Source organism: Schistocerca serialis, chromosome 9 (assembly GCF_023864345.2).
Source record: "Schistocerca serialis cubense isolate TAMUIC-IGC-003099 chromosome 9, iqSchSeri2.2, whole genome shotgun sequence".
Taxonomy (NCBI): domain Eukaryota; kingdom Metazoa; phylum Arthropoda; class Insecta; order Orthoptera; family Acrididae; genus Schistocerca; species Schistocerca serialis.
Window position 1 is genome coordinate 229,098,949 of NC_064646.1, and position 16,455 is coordinate 229,115,403.

The 16,455-nt window shown below is 41.6% G+C and overlaps 1 protein-coding gene across 1 annotated transcript in view; it reads right to left on the reverse strand.

Annotated features, from left to right (window-relative positions):
* Positions 1-203: 203 nt before the first annotated feature.
* Positions 204-16,455, reverse strand: part of LOC126419509 (uncharacterized) — a 101,561-nt gene continuing 85,309 nt past the window's right edge. The window contains exon 9 of the mRNA XM_050086699.1: positions 204-221. Coding sequence (XP_049942656.1) covers positions 204-221 — 18 coding nt within the window. The remainder of the gene's footprint in view (positions 222-16,455) is intronic.

The window sequence follows — 16,455 nt, forward strand, 5'->3', positions numbered from 1 at the left end:
AAAAGTGGATTTCAGACACATGTAACAGCATAAGATTAAAAAGTATTCACTACCTCGCAAATCGTAAGACAATGCATCACCTACCTATACGAAAATTTCACTCAGTAAGTGAGAATTACAGTTCAATAACAATTTATACCGTATGCCAAACTCTTAGTGACATCATTCTAGAAATGGTGTGTCCAGTCATGGTGTTGGATGGCTTACCTCTGCTGGAAGGCCTGAAACACAGAATTTTAAACATCACATTAGCAGCTGCTCATGCCTCCAAAAACTAGCACTTATGTTATGTAATCCTGCTTCGCGTCTCGTCGATTACATGCAAAATCACTCCTGAAACCAAGTCCAGCGTGACACCACTGTACTACACCGCACGATCAAAGAAAGTAGGAAACATTTGTTTAATTTCTTTGAGTAATTTGATCATAATGAGACGCATGTAGTTGCATATTATTACAAAGACAGTGTGCTGGAGACTGTGACACTATTCCTAACCTGACCGCTAGTTATTCCTTTCTGTAACTTTATTTGCACACTATCACATCTCAAGACATCAATCCCATGGTTTTTCAAATGAAACAGAATGGTCCCAGAAACGTTAACAAGTCCCGAACATGCATGACATATATACACTACTAGCCATTAAAATTGCTACACCAAGAAGAAATGCAGATGATAAACGGATATTCATTGGACAAATAGATACTAGAACTGACGTGTGATTACATTTCACGCAATTTGGGTGCATAGATACTGAGAAATCAGTACCCACGACAACCAACTCTGGCCGTAATAATGGCCCTGATACGCCTGAGCATTGAGTCAAACAGAGCTTGGATGGCGTGTACAGGTACAGCTGCCCATGCAGCTTCAACACGATACCACAGTTCATCAAGAGTAGTGACTGGCGTATTGTGACGAGCCAGTTGCTCGACCACCATTGATCAGACATTTTCAATTGGTGAGAGATCTAGAGAATGTGCTGGCCAGGGCAGCAGTTGAACATTTTCTGTATCCAGAAAGGCCCGTACAGGACCTGCAACATGCGGTCGTGCATTATCCTGCTGAAATGTAGGGTTTTGCAGGCCTCGAATGAAGGGTATAGCCACGGGTCGTAACGCATCTGAAATGTAACGTCCACTGTTCAAGTTGCAGTCAGTGCGAAGAAGAGGTGACCGATCATGTGACCAATGGCACCCATACCACCACGCCGGGTGATGCCAGTATGGCGATGACGAATACACGCTTCCAATGTGCTTTCACCGCGATGTCGCCAAACACGGATGCGACCATCATGATGCTGTAAACACAACCTTGATTCATCCGAAAAACTGACGTTTTGCCATTCGTGCACCCAGGTTCGTCGTTGAGTACACCATCGCAGGCGTTCCTGTCTGTGATGCAGCGTCAAGGGTAACCGCAGCCATGGTCTCCGATCTGATAGTCCATGCTGCTGCAAACGTAGTCGAACTTTTCGTGCAGATGGTTATTGTCTTCCAAACGTCCCCATCTGTTGACTCAGGGATCGAGACGAGGCTGCACGATCCGTTACAGCCATGCAGATAAGATGCATGTCATCTCCACTGCTAGTGATACGAGGCCGTTGGGATCCAGCACGGCATTCCGTATTACCCTCCTGAACCCACCGATTCCATATTCTGCTAACAGTCATTGGATCTCGACCAACACGAGCAGTAATGTCGCAATACGATAAACCGCAATCTCGATAGGCTACAATCCGACCTTTATCAAAGTTGGAAACCTGATGGTACGCATTTCTCCTCCTTACACGAGGCATCACAGCAACGCTTCACCAGGCAACGCCGGTCAACTGCTGTTTGTGTATGAGACCACGCCCGGGTTCCCGGGTTCGATTCCCGGCGGGGTCAGGGATTTTCTCTGCCTCGTGATGATGGGTGTTGTGTGCTGTCCTTAGGTTAGTTAGGTTTAAGTGGTTCTAAGTTCTAGGGGACTGCTGACCATAGATGTTAAGTCCCATAGTGCTCAGAGCCATTTGAACCATTTTTTGTGTATGTGAAATCGTTTGGAAACTTTCCTCATGGTAGCACGTTGTAGGTGTCGCCACCGGCGCCAGCCTTGTGTGAATGCTCTGACGAGCTAATCGTTTGCATATCACAGCATCTTCTTCCTATCGGTTAAATTTCGCGTCTGTAGCACGACATCATCGTAGTGTAGCAATTTTAATGGCCAGTAGTGTATGTAGGCGGAAACGACACATGAAAATTTGTTCCTGGCCTCCTGCTCAATAGGTAGAGTTGTCTGAGACTTGAAAATATCTCTGGAAACATATAATTTCGTTTGATTAAAGAACTAATACCTGGGTTTCAGGCAGGATCCTCCCTTTCGTTCGATCCTGAAATGCTATTGCAGTACATTTACATAGCCTCTGCATTTCTGGCCGAGTTTAGGAAGAATACCAAGTGGACTGAGACGTTGATGGGAATTTGGACTATGGAGAGTGGCGCGACAGGGTGGTCCGTGCAGGTGTGTCAAGCAACTGTGACAGGGTGGCGCAGTGGTTAGCGCATTTGCCTAATGAGCTCCTATCCGTGTTTTCTTCCCAGCCTTGGTACAAATTTTCACTCGTCCCTTGAGTATGCATATTAACTCCTTATTTGCCAATTGAATTCATGTGAACCTACGTTGGTGAATTAAAACTTGAGCTTAACCATGAGTTCAGTAGTACAATGCAAATCCCCATTAAGCCCTACCTCGATTTTAAGCTATTATTAAAATATTTATAAATATAATTGAGCATCAACTGAACAGAGTTATACTTGATGCTAATACTCATTCATAAATAAACTGTAGCGCCAAATAAACTGGTATAGGCATGCGTATTCAAATACAGAGGTATGTAAACAGGCAGCATACGGCGCCAGACAACACGCGTCTGGCGTAACTGCTGGATCGGTTACTGCTACTGCAGTGGCACATTATCAAAATTTTAGCGAGTTTGAACGTGGTGCTATAGACGGCGCACGAGCGATGAGACACAGCATCTCCGAGGTAGCGATGAAGTGAGGATTTTACAATACGACCGCGAATATCAGGAATCCCGTAAAACGTCAAATCTCCGATATCGCTGCGGCCGGAAAGAGATCCTGCAAGAAAGAGAGCAACGACGACATAACAGAATCGTTCGACGTGACAGAAGTGCAACCCTTCCGCAATTCGCTGCAGATCACAATGCTGGGCCATCAACATGTGTCAGCATGTGAACCATTCAATGAAACATCATCAATATGGACTTTCCGAGCCGAAGGCCCATTCGTATACCATTGATGACTGCACGGCACACAAGGTTTGCTCCTCGCCTGTTCCCCTCAACACCGACATTGGGCTGTTGATTACTGGAGTCATGTTGCCACGTTGGACGAGTCTCGTTTCAAATTGTATCGATGTGTACGTGTATGGAGATAACCTCATGAATCCATTGACTCTGCATGTCAGCAGGGGACTGTTCAAGTGGAGGCTCTGTAACGGTGTGGGGCGTGTGCAGTTGGAGTTATATGGGGCCCATGATACATCCAGACACGACCCTGACAGGTGACACGTGCGCCAGCATACCGCCTGATCACCTGCATCCATTCATGTCCATTGTGCATTCCGACGGACTTGGGAAATACCAGTAGGACAATGCGACACCCCACACGTCCAACTCTTTATGGTATTGTTCTTGTTCTGGGTCACTGAAACTTCAAGTCTCTGTAATCCTTCATTGACGGTGAATGGTCGATTAAGTCATCATTGATCACAACAATAACCTAGCTCAGGCATATAATGGGCACGTTACTCCTCTCTCCTCTAGTAATATTAGCGAACATTTAAATAATGTTAATAATTTTCGTAGGAAAGTTGAAGGAAGATTCGTGCTGAAAGGCTATGGTGCATCAAAAGGCTTTCGGCATTCGCTAGTGTTTGTAACGTATAGTTAAATGTGTTTTTTAACCAAATATACGAATGTCTTTAACAGTACGCTATTATTCCTAAAAATCTCTTTTGTAACAGAAAACAGTTAGCGGGGTGTTAAGTTAAACACGTTTGACACACTTCGTGATCAAAAATATCCAGAGGACTATTAGCTAATGTTAACACGGGATGTGTCTACCCTTCGCTGTTGCGATGTCCTGAACTCAGCTGGTGTGTAATGTCTGGGAAGAAATGACAGTTTGTTCTTCCACAAAGGCCGAACCCGAATAAGTACTCCGATCAACCAAACAAAATTAAGGGAAGAACTCGTGTACTTGCAAATTCCTATACAGTGGTAGGAAGGAGTGTCATGAACAACATACTGAAATTCCCTACTCGTGGGGCGTAGGCGTGTGGGTGAAGCTTAAATGTCGCATTTTGAAGCTTTTTTTCTTTTAAAACTCGAAAACAGCGATTTCTAGCGAATATATTTCCCTGTACAAAATCAAGCCACATTACATCACATTCCATCGCCCACGGTATATAAGGCGAATTACAGACTGTTGGTGTAACTTTTTGAAACACCCTGTAGTGCTTCTTTTGCTCGCTCTTTAGTTTGGAGGCCTATAAACAAACGACGTGCGTGACCATAATCCGGCGACCTGCCCCCCTCGCTCTTCTACCATCGACCCCTGCCCTCTCCATCCAGTTACATACAAAGAGCAAAATTTCACCCCCAGTACAGCTCTACTGCGTATAAACATTTTACAAATCAGTTATTATTTGCTCATTTAATAGCAAGCAATAATTCTTTACCATTAAAACACTACTTTAATAATTCGTGAGTTTTCCATCATCTGCAAGGCGGAAGCAATTACTTTTAGAGAAAAAAATAGGACCTTCTATTAGAAAATTTAATGTAGTTTAATTTTATGCAGAGAAACCGTTTTGCTAGAAACTGCGCCTGTAGAGTTTCTAAAGAAACCACATACCTCCCTCCCAGGCAAATGCTCGCAACTCAACGATGGGAATGTTTAATGTATTCTTCGTCAACTTCCTCCACTGCACAAAAATTAGGCATTGCACGATTTTTCCTCTGTTCGACTATTTTCGCTCTTGTTTGACAGGGCTTAAGTTATTGACGTTGAGCGCTGGATTCTGGAGGTAATTGTTTGTTGTAACATGTCCCAAAGAGCCACTGCGTTTAGATTCCGAATCTAGGCAAACCAATCCATTTCAGGAACGTTACTGTCTACAAACCACTGCCTCACTGATGCGGCCCTATGACGTAATGTATAGTCAAGTTCATATAATCAGCGTCATAGAACAATTCGTCTACTCCACCCAGCACACTATGCTGTAAAATGTGCTTGAATTGTTCCGCAGTTAGTGTTTTCTTAAGCACAGTAAGTGGACTGAGCCCCAATCACGGAGAACAGCCCCATGCCGTACCACGACCTCCTCCATACTTCACTGTTAGCACTACAAATGATGGCAGGAAATATTCTCCAGTAAATATTCTCCAGTAAATATTCTCCAGGGATTCACAAAACCCAAACCGTTCCATCACACTGTGACAGGGTATTGGGTGATTCATCGCCACAAATCACTTGTTCCGAGTCATCAACTGTCCAGTATCGCCTCTTAAGTATGGCTCATAAGTAGCTGCTCGAACATCGCACCATGTTATTTTTAATCCCTGATGGATAGTCATTGTGCCGGCCAGGACAGCTGGTGGCAGTTTAGAATCCAGGAACGATTCCTTCAGGTGAATTAATGGGATTTTTACAACAATCTTCTGCCATACTCGATGATCCCTGTACGTCAATATATGAGGTCCAGTTGCTGTCCATGCATCAGCACAGCTTTAGAAAGCATCGCTCCTGCGAAACGCAACTCGCCCTTTTTTCATGTGATATCTTGCGAACCATGGATGAAGGGTATCAGACGGATGCCATATTCCTTGACTTCCGGAAAGCGTTTGACTCGGTGTCCCACTGCAGGCTCCTAACTAAGGTACGGGCATATGGGATTGGTTCCCAAATACATGAGTGGCTCAAAGACTTCTTAAGTAATAGAACCCAGTAGGTTACCCTCGATGGTGAGTGTTCATCGGAGGTGAGGGTATAATCTGGAGTGCCCCAGAGAAGTGTGGTAGGTCCGCTGTTGTTTTCTATCTACATAAATGACCTTTTGGATAGGGTGGATAGCAATGTGCGGCTGTTTGCTGATGATGCTGTGGTGTACGGGAAGGTTCGTCGTTGAGTGACTAGGAGGATACAAGATGACTTGGACAGGATTTGTAATTGGTGTAAAGAATGGCAGCTAACTCTAAATATAGATAAATGTAAATTAATGCAGATGAATAGGAAAAAGAATCCCGTAATGTTTGAATACTCCATTAGTAGTGTAGCGCTTGACACAGTCACATCGATTAAATATTTTGGAGTAACATTGCAGAGAGATATGAAGTGGAACAAGCATGTAATGGCAGTTGTGGGGAAGGCGGATAGTCGTCTTCGGTTCATTGGAAGAATTTTGGGAAGATGTGGTTCATCTGTAAAGGAGACCGCTTATAAACCACTAATACGACCTATTCTTGAGTACTGCTCGAGCGTTTGAGATCCCTATGAGGTCGGATTGAGAGAGGACATAGAAGCAATTCAGAGGCGGGCTGCTAGATTTGTTACTGGGAGGTTTGATCATCACGCGAGCGTTACGGAAATGCTTCAGGAACTCGGGTGGGAGCCTCTGGAGGAAAGGAGGCGTTCTTTTCGTGAATCGCTACTGAGAAAATTTTGAGAACCAGCATTTGAGGCTGTCTGCAGTACAATTTTACTGCCGCCAAATTATATTTCGCGGAAAGACCACAACGGTAAGATAAGAGAGATTAGGGCTCAAACAGAGGCATATAGGTAGTCATTTTTCCCTCGTTCTTTTTGGCAGTGGAACAGGGAGAAAGGTGCTAGTTGTGGTACGAGGTACCCTCCTCCACGAACCGTATTGTGGATTGTGTTGTGTCTAGACAAGACAGCCTAGACACAATGAGAGGAAGCCGAAAGGCACGCGCTAAGCTAAAGCAGGAGGGCGTGAGGTCTGAAACAGGATACGTAATGAATGCTATAAAGAAAAGTACGTAGCTTCTGGAATACTTAACTTTAATCCATCCTTTTGGTACATCTGGAGATTGTGGCGATACAAGTGAGACTCTTTAGATACATGCAATGTTACTAATGGCGCCTTGCTAGGTCGTAGCCATTGATTTAGCTGAAGGCTATTCTAACTATTGGCTCTGCTAATGAGCAATGCTTCGTCCATGTAGTCGCTAGCAAAGTCATCCGTACAACTGGGGCGAGTGCTGGTCCGTATCTCGAGACCTGCCTTGTGGTGGCGCTCGGTCTGTGATCACACAGTGGCGACACGCGGGTCCGACATGTACTAATGGACCGCGGCCGCTTTAAAGCTACCACCTAGCAAGTGTGGTGTCTGGCGGTGACACCACAGATTGCGCAGTATGTATGTAGATGTAGATGTAGGTCGGACTAGTCTTGGTTTAGCTGTGGGTGTTCCTTCGCGTTCGACATCATAGTCACGACAGCCGAAGTTAACAACTGTAGAAGGTTACAAATGGCCCGGACAACTTTTTACTCAGGTGACATCCAACGCATAGTCCCCGTTCGAAGAAACTGCCAGGTGACTTGGCGCTTCAGATTTGGGTCAGGCAATGCTTCTAGTCGTGTAGATGTATTTCTCTGGACACCGAGTGAAACCAACATGGATCATTTTGTAGAGTTCAAAGGCCCTTATCTTGTGTACTGCCAAGGTGGTCATTTATAAGCAGCAAGATTCGGGAATTCACGGTGAGACCGTTGCCCGCGAACGTGCTTTTGGTGTTTCACTTTATTACATGATTTTCAGCTCTACAGACGTGTTTTCTGTGCGATCAAGGTTAACGCTGTTGTGCCGATCGAGTCTTTGACCCCTGTACAAGGATTAATTGAGTTATCCTTTGTAGTTTACGTTATGTTCTCCTTATATTACCTCGGTGAGTTGATATTACATGTTGTTTCTCTGTGTTCTATTTTTGATAACGATTTATGTTTTTGATAATGTGAGCCATCGCATTGCCACAATGTCCCTTGGAGGACATAAGTAACCTTGTTACTGACTTTCGCGTTTGCTAATTGAATAATAACCGAAAGTTACTTCAAATTCTCTTTAATAGTTTTGCATCCAGAAGTTACAAATTATTTTGTTTTCTCACAGTCAGTTCCAATGTAGTCACTTATCTTTTGTCTCAGAAGTTCATCCGAGCACAACTCACTGCGTCTGTTCTCTCTTCAATCGAATCACTATAGTGCTAAACTGCAGTCGGAAAATGAAATATTCGTATCTTTGCATGCATATAAAATTAAATTTGGGATAGGCGTGAGCTGCTTAGAAATTAGAGACACATGTTTCCATCCTGAATATGTTGAGAATGGCTTTTGTGATCCACACTTCTTGTGGATAGATGGTCGGTGATGAAAAGCGCACTATATATCTCCAGAGTCCGCGTTGTCTTTGTGCGGGAGCTCACATTCACACTTTTAGTTTGTGTTATAATGCCCGACCCTCTTGGTCCTATTTATCATCTCTTAACTGTGTGTGCAAGATCACACTATATTTTCTCGATACACCATGAGAATCCTATAAACTAACGAATATTTCCATCAGAAAAGGGCAGATCGCATTGTGGTTCGTTCATGGGTGAAAATTTTGTTCAAGAAAAGTATTATTTTTAGGGCATGAATACTGAAGTTACACCAGTGGCGTACACGCCTTGACTTTAACTAGGAAGTATGAGGCCTTCAACCACCAGACGGCATCTCTGGTTCCAGTATTTTACCTCTGTTCGTTGTGTGTTCCTCTACTTCTGTGTCATTAATGAAGATGTTTAGCTTCATACGTCGATCAGATCTCATATCAACCCCACCCCTCTCCCATACCAGGGCTGCACCGTCATCACACTGGTCTCTTTCCTTGATATTCCTGTGATTGCCTCGTCTACTACTGGTCCTCGAGACAAATGGCCGAAGAGACTCACTCTGCTAACGGAAGTAATGGCCGAGTCCAAAAATCTCACCGTTTCATTTAGTTAATTGTTCAGCTTCAGTTTTGTCGTCTACACAGTGATCCGTCTCGTCTTTGTGTGGCACATGTGCAACTGGGCTTTTCAAACTTACAGTAACTCGTCTCAGCTTACAATACGCAATTAGTCAAGAAATTGTTGGTCCTGTTGCACCTTTAAACCATCTGAATAATTATATGCAATACCGATGTAGTAGTTGGCCGCGTTGTGGAGTGTTTGCTGTCTGTAAGCCTTATAAAGAACCGTAGGAGTCATTTCTGTACATAAGGAACATTCGATAAAGCCTTATTTAAATATATTGTCTCTTTTATACTGTTGAGAGTATGTTATACGCCCTCCCTTTCTCTAGGCATTTGAAGATTTTACCGTTCAAAAACTGAAGCCAAATATCAGTTTGTGGAATGTCCTTTTCTTAGTGTCACTAAGTCGCAAAGAAATAGGAAACACAACACAGAGGATTTATATATATTTGCAGGCTGAAATTTGTACCAAGGTCAGAATTTGAACCTGGTCTCCTGTTCACCAGACAGATGCGCTAACCACAAGGCCCCCTAACACAGCGGCCTAGGACGTCTCCCTCCTCAATCCAAATTCCCATTGATGCCTCACCCATCTTGGTGATAAAATGGCTCTGAGCACTATGGGACTTAACTTCTAAGGTCATCAGTCCCCTAGAACTTAGAACTACTTAAACCTAGCTAACCTAAGGACATCACACACAGCCATGCCCGAGGCAGGATTCGAACCTGCGACCGTAGCGGTCACGCGGTTCCAGACTGAAGCGCCTTTAACCGCTTGGCCACATCGGCCGGCCCTCTCGGTGATAAGCACGAGACCCAGGTTCGAATCCCAGCCTTGATACAAATTTTCAATCGTCCCTTCAGTATCCATATACATCACAGATATTTGATAATTGAAGAGATCTCTGGGACCATAGAGGTTCCTTTGATTAAAGTACCATTGCCTGGGTTTCAAGCGAAATGCTAGCTTTCATTCGCTGTTGAGATGATATCCCAATGCAGACGGAGAAACTCAACAACTGTGTTCGGTCTTACAGAGAATACCAAGTGGGCTGAGACGTGCTAGGATAATCTGTGCAGTTGTGCAAAGCCACAGAGCCAGGGAGGCATAACGGATACCGTTTCTGCCTAGTGATCAGTGGCCCTAGGTTCAAATCCCGACCTTTGTATAAATTTTAATTAGTCACTTTAGTCTGCATCTATGTATCATAAATGTTTGAGAGTTCAAAACCTCTCTGGAACCACATAAATTCATTTGACTAAGGATTCAGTATAATCGGTTTCGATGTTTTGGGTTATGTGCGCACTCGAAGTAGGAGTGGCTCGAGTAGTATGTAGATGGAGAAAAGAATGATGGTGGGAAATTTCGACGGTTATTTACAGTCACTGCTTTGCATTTCCCTTCATATGATCCTTTTTTGCAGACCGTACTTGTACCTCTACGCTAGTCTGGTATGGAATTACTGATGTACATCAGCAGGATCTTTATATTGCTACCGTTTCAGATGTGTGATTCATTTTATTTTAATCCTCATTATTATTATCACTCGCAATGCCAAGAGTGGTGGTGGGGGTGGGGGTGAGGGTACCTTATGGCCACCCTTGGAAAGTATTGTAATATAGTGCGGTACACTTTATTTTAAAATTCTGCAGAAAAATAATCATGGAGTCTTATGTTAAGTTTCCATCAATGTTTCTAATCTTTCAGTTACACAACCGAAAATATAAGTCTAAGTAGTAGCAATGACCTTTCACAATGAACCACATATTCCACATTTTCGTGCTCAAGATCCTACATACGAACCAGTGTCTCTTTAAAAAGGATGTAATGAGAAATAGCCAACAACAATTAACAAAACAGGTATTTTTAATTCTTTTGTGTTGGTTATACAGTACACCCTTCTTGCCCTCGGTAGTACACGTTGTTGAATGTTTGTTGTTAAGTGTGCTACAAGATATTTTATGGCTACACATCCTCTTCAGGAAATATGTTGCTAACATAAATCATCTTCACTTAACAAATTATTTTCCTTTAACTTTTTTAAAGAGTGGGCGTAAAGTACCACCCCAATCCACTTGACAATACACGTGATTGAAAATGATTTGGTATTTCTACGGTTAATAATTGATGCTAAACACAGGCTGTCGAGACTAATGGACGTACTTGAACCTATTTTAAGACATACTGTTTGCTAGAAATCGTACCGAAGATTCCGCCACCAGATGACCCCGAGCCACCACCGGTTGATCCAGATCCGCTTTCAGATGATCCTGAACCAGATGAGAAGATGCTGAACGGATTCTGGAAAATAACCAGACATTGGTAGCATGTACTATGTGGAGTATGCGTATCACAATCTATCATGCAAAATAATGTGAAAATATCTGGATCAGTCACTGATATTTCGTAGATGAAAATAATATTATGCTTTTATTTTTAATTTTTGATCGTTTATCACGGAACGTGCATCGAACAGTTGGGATCACAGACATGTTAGAAGAAAGGATACAATATAGTTACTTTAATAATGAACTGGAAGAGATCTGTATTGAAGATTGGTGTCTAATTTGTATAATTCCGATACATATCATATGTGGAAACGGATTTCTTGATAACGTTATTACTGAAAGGATTCTTTCCATGAAAATATTTTACGTTGATTTGTTACTGCGGATAAGACGTTACTCGACGATTCCTTTGCAGAAACGAAAATCCGGTACAAAACGTCTGTACTAGAGCTGCAAAAGAAACTGAAGTCTACGACAAATTTTGTGGAGAGTGTGATTTGATCTGCTAAAGTGTTTCTGTGTTTATCGCCTTGTAAAGTACAAATCAATAGGTGGGAAAGGCTAAGGAAATTTTCTAAACAGTTATATGAATAATAGAGTTACAGTGCAAAAACGATTATAATCTTTCATTTGGGTATTGCACCCAACTACCGGGTTGCCACGACGGTGAGACAAAGGAAATGAAGAAGGAATAGACACATACATCCCACTGAACAGATTTGCCTTCTCAGATCGATACATAGTCCAACATCTGAAGTTATGAGTAGAAGAAAAACGTTTCCAGCCCAATAAATAATTCAGGTGGAGGTGGGTTCTTTTGGTAACTGACACACTACGCACACGTACAACAGCATTTTTTACGTAGAACGAGACAGCCTGGAAATTGCTGCACCTGCCTTTATACAGGTTGACAATTATTGAACTATATGAAATAAAATCGTCATAAGTTCTGATCGGTTTGCGTTAGGACGCTCACCCTACATGGTTGGCCGCAGGAGCATGATGGGCATTGTTTAGGTTGGTTTAGCGACGAAGCCTTCTTTCATTTGAATGGATTCGTCAATAAGCAAACTTGGCTCGTTTAGGTTACTGAGAATCAACATTTCGCTATCGAGAAGTCTCTTTCTTCACCCTCAACGGGTACCTGTGTGGTGGGCAACGTCCAGTTGCGACGTTCCTTGATGGAACGGTGAATACGGAACAGTAAGTGAAGGTTTTGGAAGATGATTTCATTTCCATTATCCAAAGTGACCCTCATTTCGACAATAAGTGGTTCATGCAGGATGAAGCTCGACCCCATCGAAACAGGAGAGTGTTTGATGTCATGGAGGAACATTTTAGGGACGGCATTCTGGCTCTGGGGTACCCGAGGGGCCACTGGAATGGGCCTCTATTGGCCGCCATATTCTCCGGATCCGAACACATGAAACTCATTTTTGTGATGCTGTATTAAAGACAAGGTATACAGCAACAATTTGAAAACCATTGCTGAGCTGAAATAGACATTCAGGAGTTCACAGACAGCATTGACGTTCTGACACTTCAGCGGGTCATGCAGAATTTCGCTATTCGTCTGCGCCACATCATCGCCAACGATGGCACCCATACCGAAAATGTCATAACCTAAATCCAAATATCTGTAGTGACGTTTACGTGCTGAATACAGTGTGTGAACGCCGTGGTTTGTAACTGATATGAGTTCTTTCTTTCATATAGTTCAATAATTCTCACCATGTGACTACAGAGTGTGACGTTTACGAGACTAATATATCGACACAGTCATGTATCTTATAACTCATAAACTAAATGAATGCTACCTGTAAAATAAATTATAATAGTATTTTATAATAATGGAGTCCACTAGAAGACCATTAAAAACAATGAAACGTGTAATACATACACTGATAACAGAAATAATACAGTACATATCGTTTCGCACTTTGGCAATCGGTTCAGTTTGTTCATTATCAGTAGTATAATGTTCTAACAGACTGACGAAGAGTTATATATCGGCAATATAGACAGCTTAAAGACATTTATTTGAACTACAAATTACGTGGAACAGTATATTTGGAGCGTGGATCTGATACTAATAAGTGCACTAGTTAGAGTTCCGTTAATGAGATGTAATGAAGTAAGAAGTTAGGAAGACCTACACAGATCTTGGTTCATTGGCAAGTGGCACATTATTAACAGTCTCAGGTCTGTCGTGAGAGTATAAATCCATTCACTGTTCAAATATGGATAAATGCTGCAAACCCTTTTGTGATACCTTTAACTTCCATATAAAGTCAAAATGCCTTTATGTTCAAGGTTTAAGTGGGTATGCATTAGCTATATTAGTATTAAGGAATGAAGTTTCATGTCATATGGTTGGATGTGAACTCATATATATTATTTTTAATTATTAGTTAATGAGAAAAATGTACATAAGGCTCCACTGCTGTGTAATTATATTCACAATAAACAATCGAGTTCAGTAACAGCCATTACACTCAAAACGCTGCAAGGCTCAAGATAGCATATGGTCACAATGAAGACGGTGGTGAGAAAACTGACTACGAAAGGAAGTAAGCGAAGGCAGCTTATGAGATTATTGATTTCTTCCAACCATAATGATTATTCCACGAGATTTCAGGACTACAGCTGAATGATGTAACGATCTAGTTGCAATGTTTCGGCTGACAACCAGGCAGCCATCTTCAGCTGAGTTTTAAGATGGGAATTGCTGATGCACGTCCCTACTACATCTATAACAGAAACTTCTACAGTGGCAATTCGAGTATGTTACCTTGGCATGACCACCCTCTTTTAAATCTGTCATTATTACTCCATTTGTGAAACGTTCTATCACAAGGAAAACACTAAGGTAAGTACGTAAACATAGTACGTGAGTTTTTCGTAAAACATCGAATACACCTTTTCTACACATACAGGCAGTGTGTTATAGTTACATTTTCATAATACATCTATAACCAGTATGTTACATCTTCATTTTGACAATATTTCTGTAACACGCAGTTCAGGTCAGTCAACCCTTACATCTCTTCTACATTTATAACCTATACATTACAATTTCATTACGTTATAGTAACAGCGCCTGTATCTTACAATCACACAATTATAAATAATCCATGCAAATTTTTGTGTAACACTACTTTTGGCAAAATTGTGTAGAATATCCCAAATATGAGTGATGTGAAGCAGGGAACGTGTTGAGAAGGTAGCTACGAAACTGCCGAACTGTACACCAATTCAAAATTCAAGGCTCAGTGTCGTATTTAAGGAATATTTCATAGCTAATTTAGATAGTGCTAAGACTCTTCCTATTTATTTCAATTACCGGCATATGTTAAGGACATTTGACGCAAGAAGTGTTATAATGTGTTAAACAGACATAGATACTGGCGAAGAGTTCTCGGGCTTCCAGCCGGGTGGCGGTGTCTTCAAACAGCGACGTTTCGACGAGTGACATACTCATCATCTTCTGGCGACTTCGCCAGAAGATGATGAGTATGTCACTCGTCGAAACGTCGCTGTTTGAAGACACCGCCACCCGGCTGGAAGCCCGAGAACTCTTCGCCAGCTGTATACGCCGGGAAAGCATACACTCACATTTAAGACATAGATACCTTGATATATCACGTGACTACCTCACATACCTATGATGTTATGAAAACTGATATGTATAGGTGATTTTACACTTAGAGATAGCCTGATGATAACATTATATATTTCCATTCAGCTTATAACGGACAAACAACAATTAAAAATTATTTAGTGTGACTTCAGAGGTCTGTTCGCATAGATATACCGTTGCAAAAAGTAGGCTCCTGACTGATTATAACGTAAATCGAGTTTAATAAAAGATTTATTATTGTAGAGAAGGCATTATTATATAACTCATAGCACAAAGATATACACTGTAGAAGAAAACATAACGAGTAATGTGAAAAGCGAAAGACGCCAGAATCTAATTACCTGAGAAATCGAACACTGATGATTACGAAGAACGTGTAATAACTGATGTTGATAAACCGACACTTCATATTATAATTCAAACCACGTTACACAGTTTCCATTACAATGCATGTAAACTGTCATTATCGGCAAAAGAAATTATCATTCATACTCTATGACAAGCGGAAACGTGATTTACAGATGATTTAGCAGTAAAATACCGCGAAAAGGAATTCAGTTAACTGAGTTAGAATTTGGCTACGAAGGTATTCAACTCGTATAGTAAAATGAGTTGTCATATGCTTGACGATGTTATTGCTGTTGAATAGCTACAATCCAGATGTGCAAAAAAATAAAGATTGCATTTGCGACTGATTGCTGAATTCCATTTCCTGTTTTGAAAAATACCACAAGTGTTTCGATGGAATCAAACGTAGTAAAATACTGATTGTGGATGAAAGTGGAATTACAGCCTATTGAATGTGAATCTAATGTACTAAAATTGTAACCTACTGTATATGTTGGAAACGCAGGAAATAACTTAACTGAAAATGTAACCAACATGTGAGTTAGTATAATGTACTGAAATTATAATTACAGTTTGTAGTTATGGAGAAGGTATAAAGAATTGTTATTCTGTCAAAGTCAGCAAATGATTTGAAAGAGCAGTTGAATGGAATGGAGAATGTCTTGAAAGGATGATGTAATATGAACACAGAAAGGGCAATGGAATGTAATCGAATTAAATCATTAGATACTGAGGGAGCTGTATTAGGAAACGAGGCTGAGTAGTAGATGAGTTTCACTATTTGGGCAGTAAAATAATTGATGGTAGCCTAATTAACATCGAATAGAGATTTAAGTGTTAGAACGTCTTTCCTGAAGTTATTTCTCTGGCGAGTAGCTTTGTATAGAAGTGAAACGAAGATGATAAATAGTTCAGACGAGAAGAGAATAGAAGTTTTTGAAATACGGTTCTATAGAAGAATGCTGAAGGTTAACTATATAGATGATGTAACTAATAAGGAAGTACTGAACAGAAGTGGGCAGAAAAGAATTATATGGCACCGTTTCACTAAAAGAATCGGTAGATGGTACACATTCTGGGACATCAAGGGATTT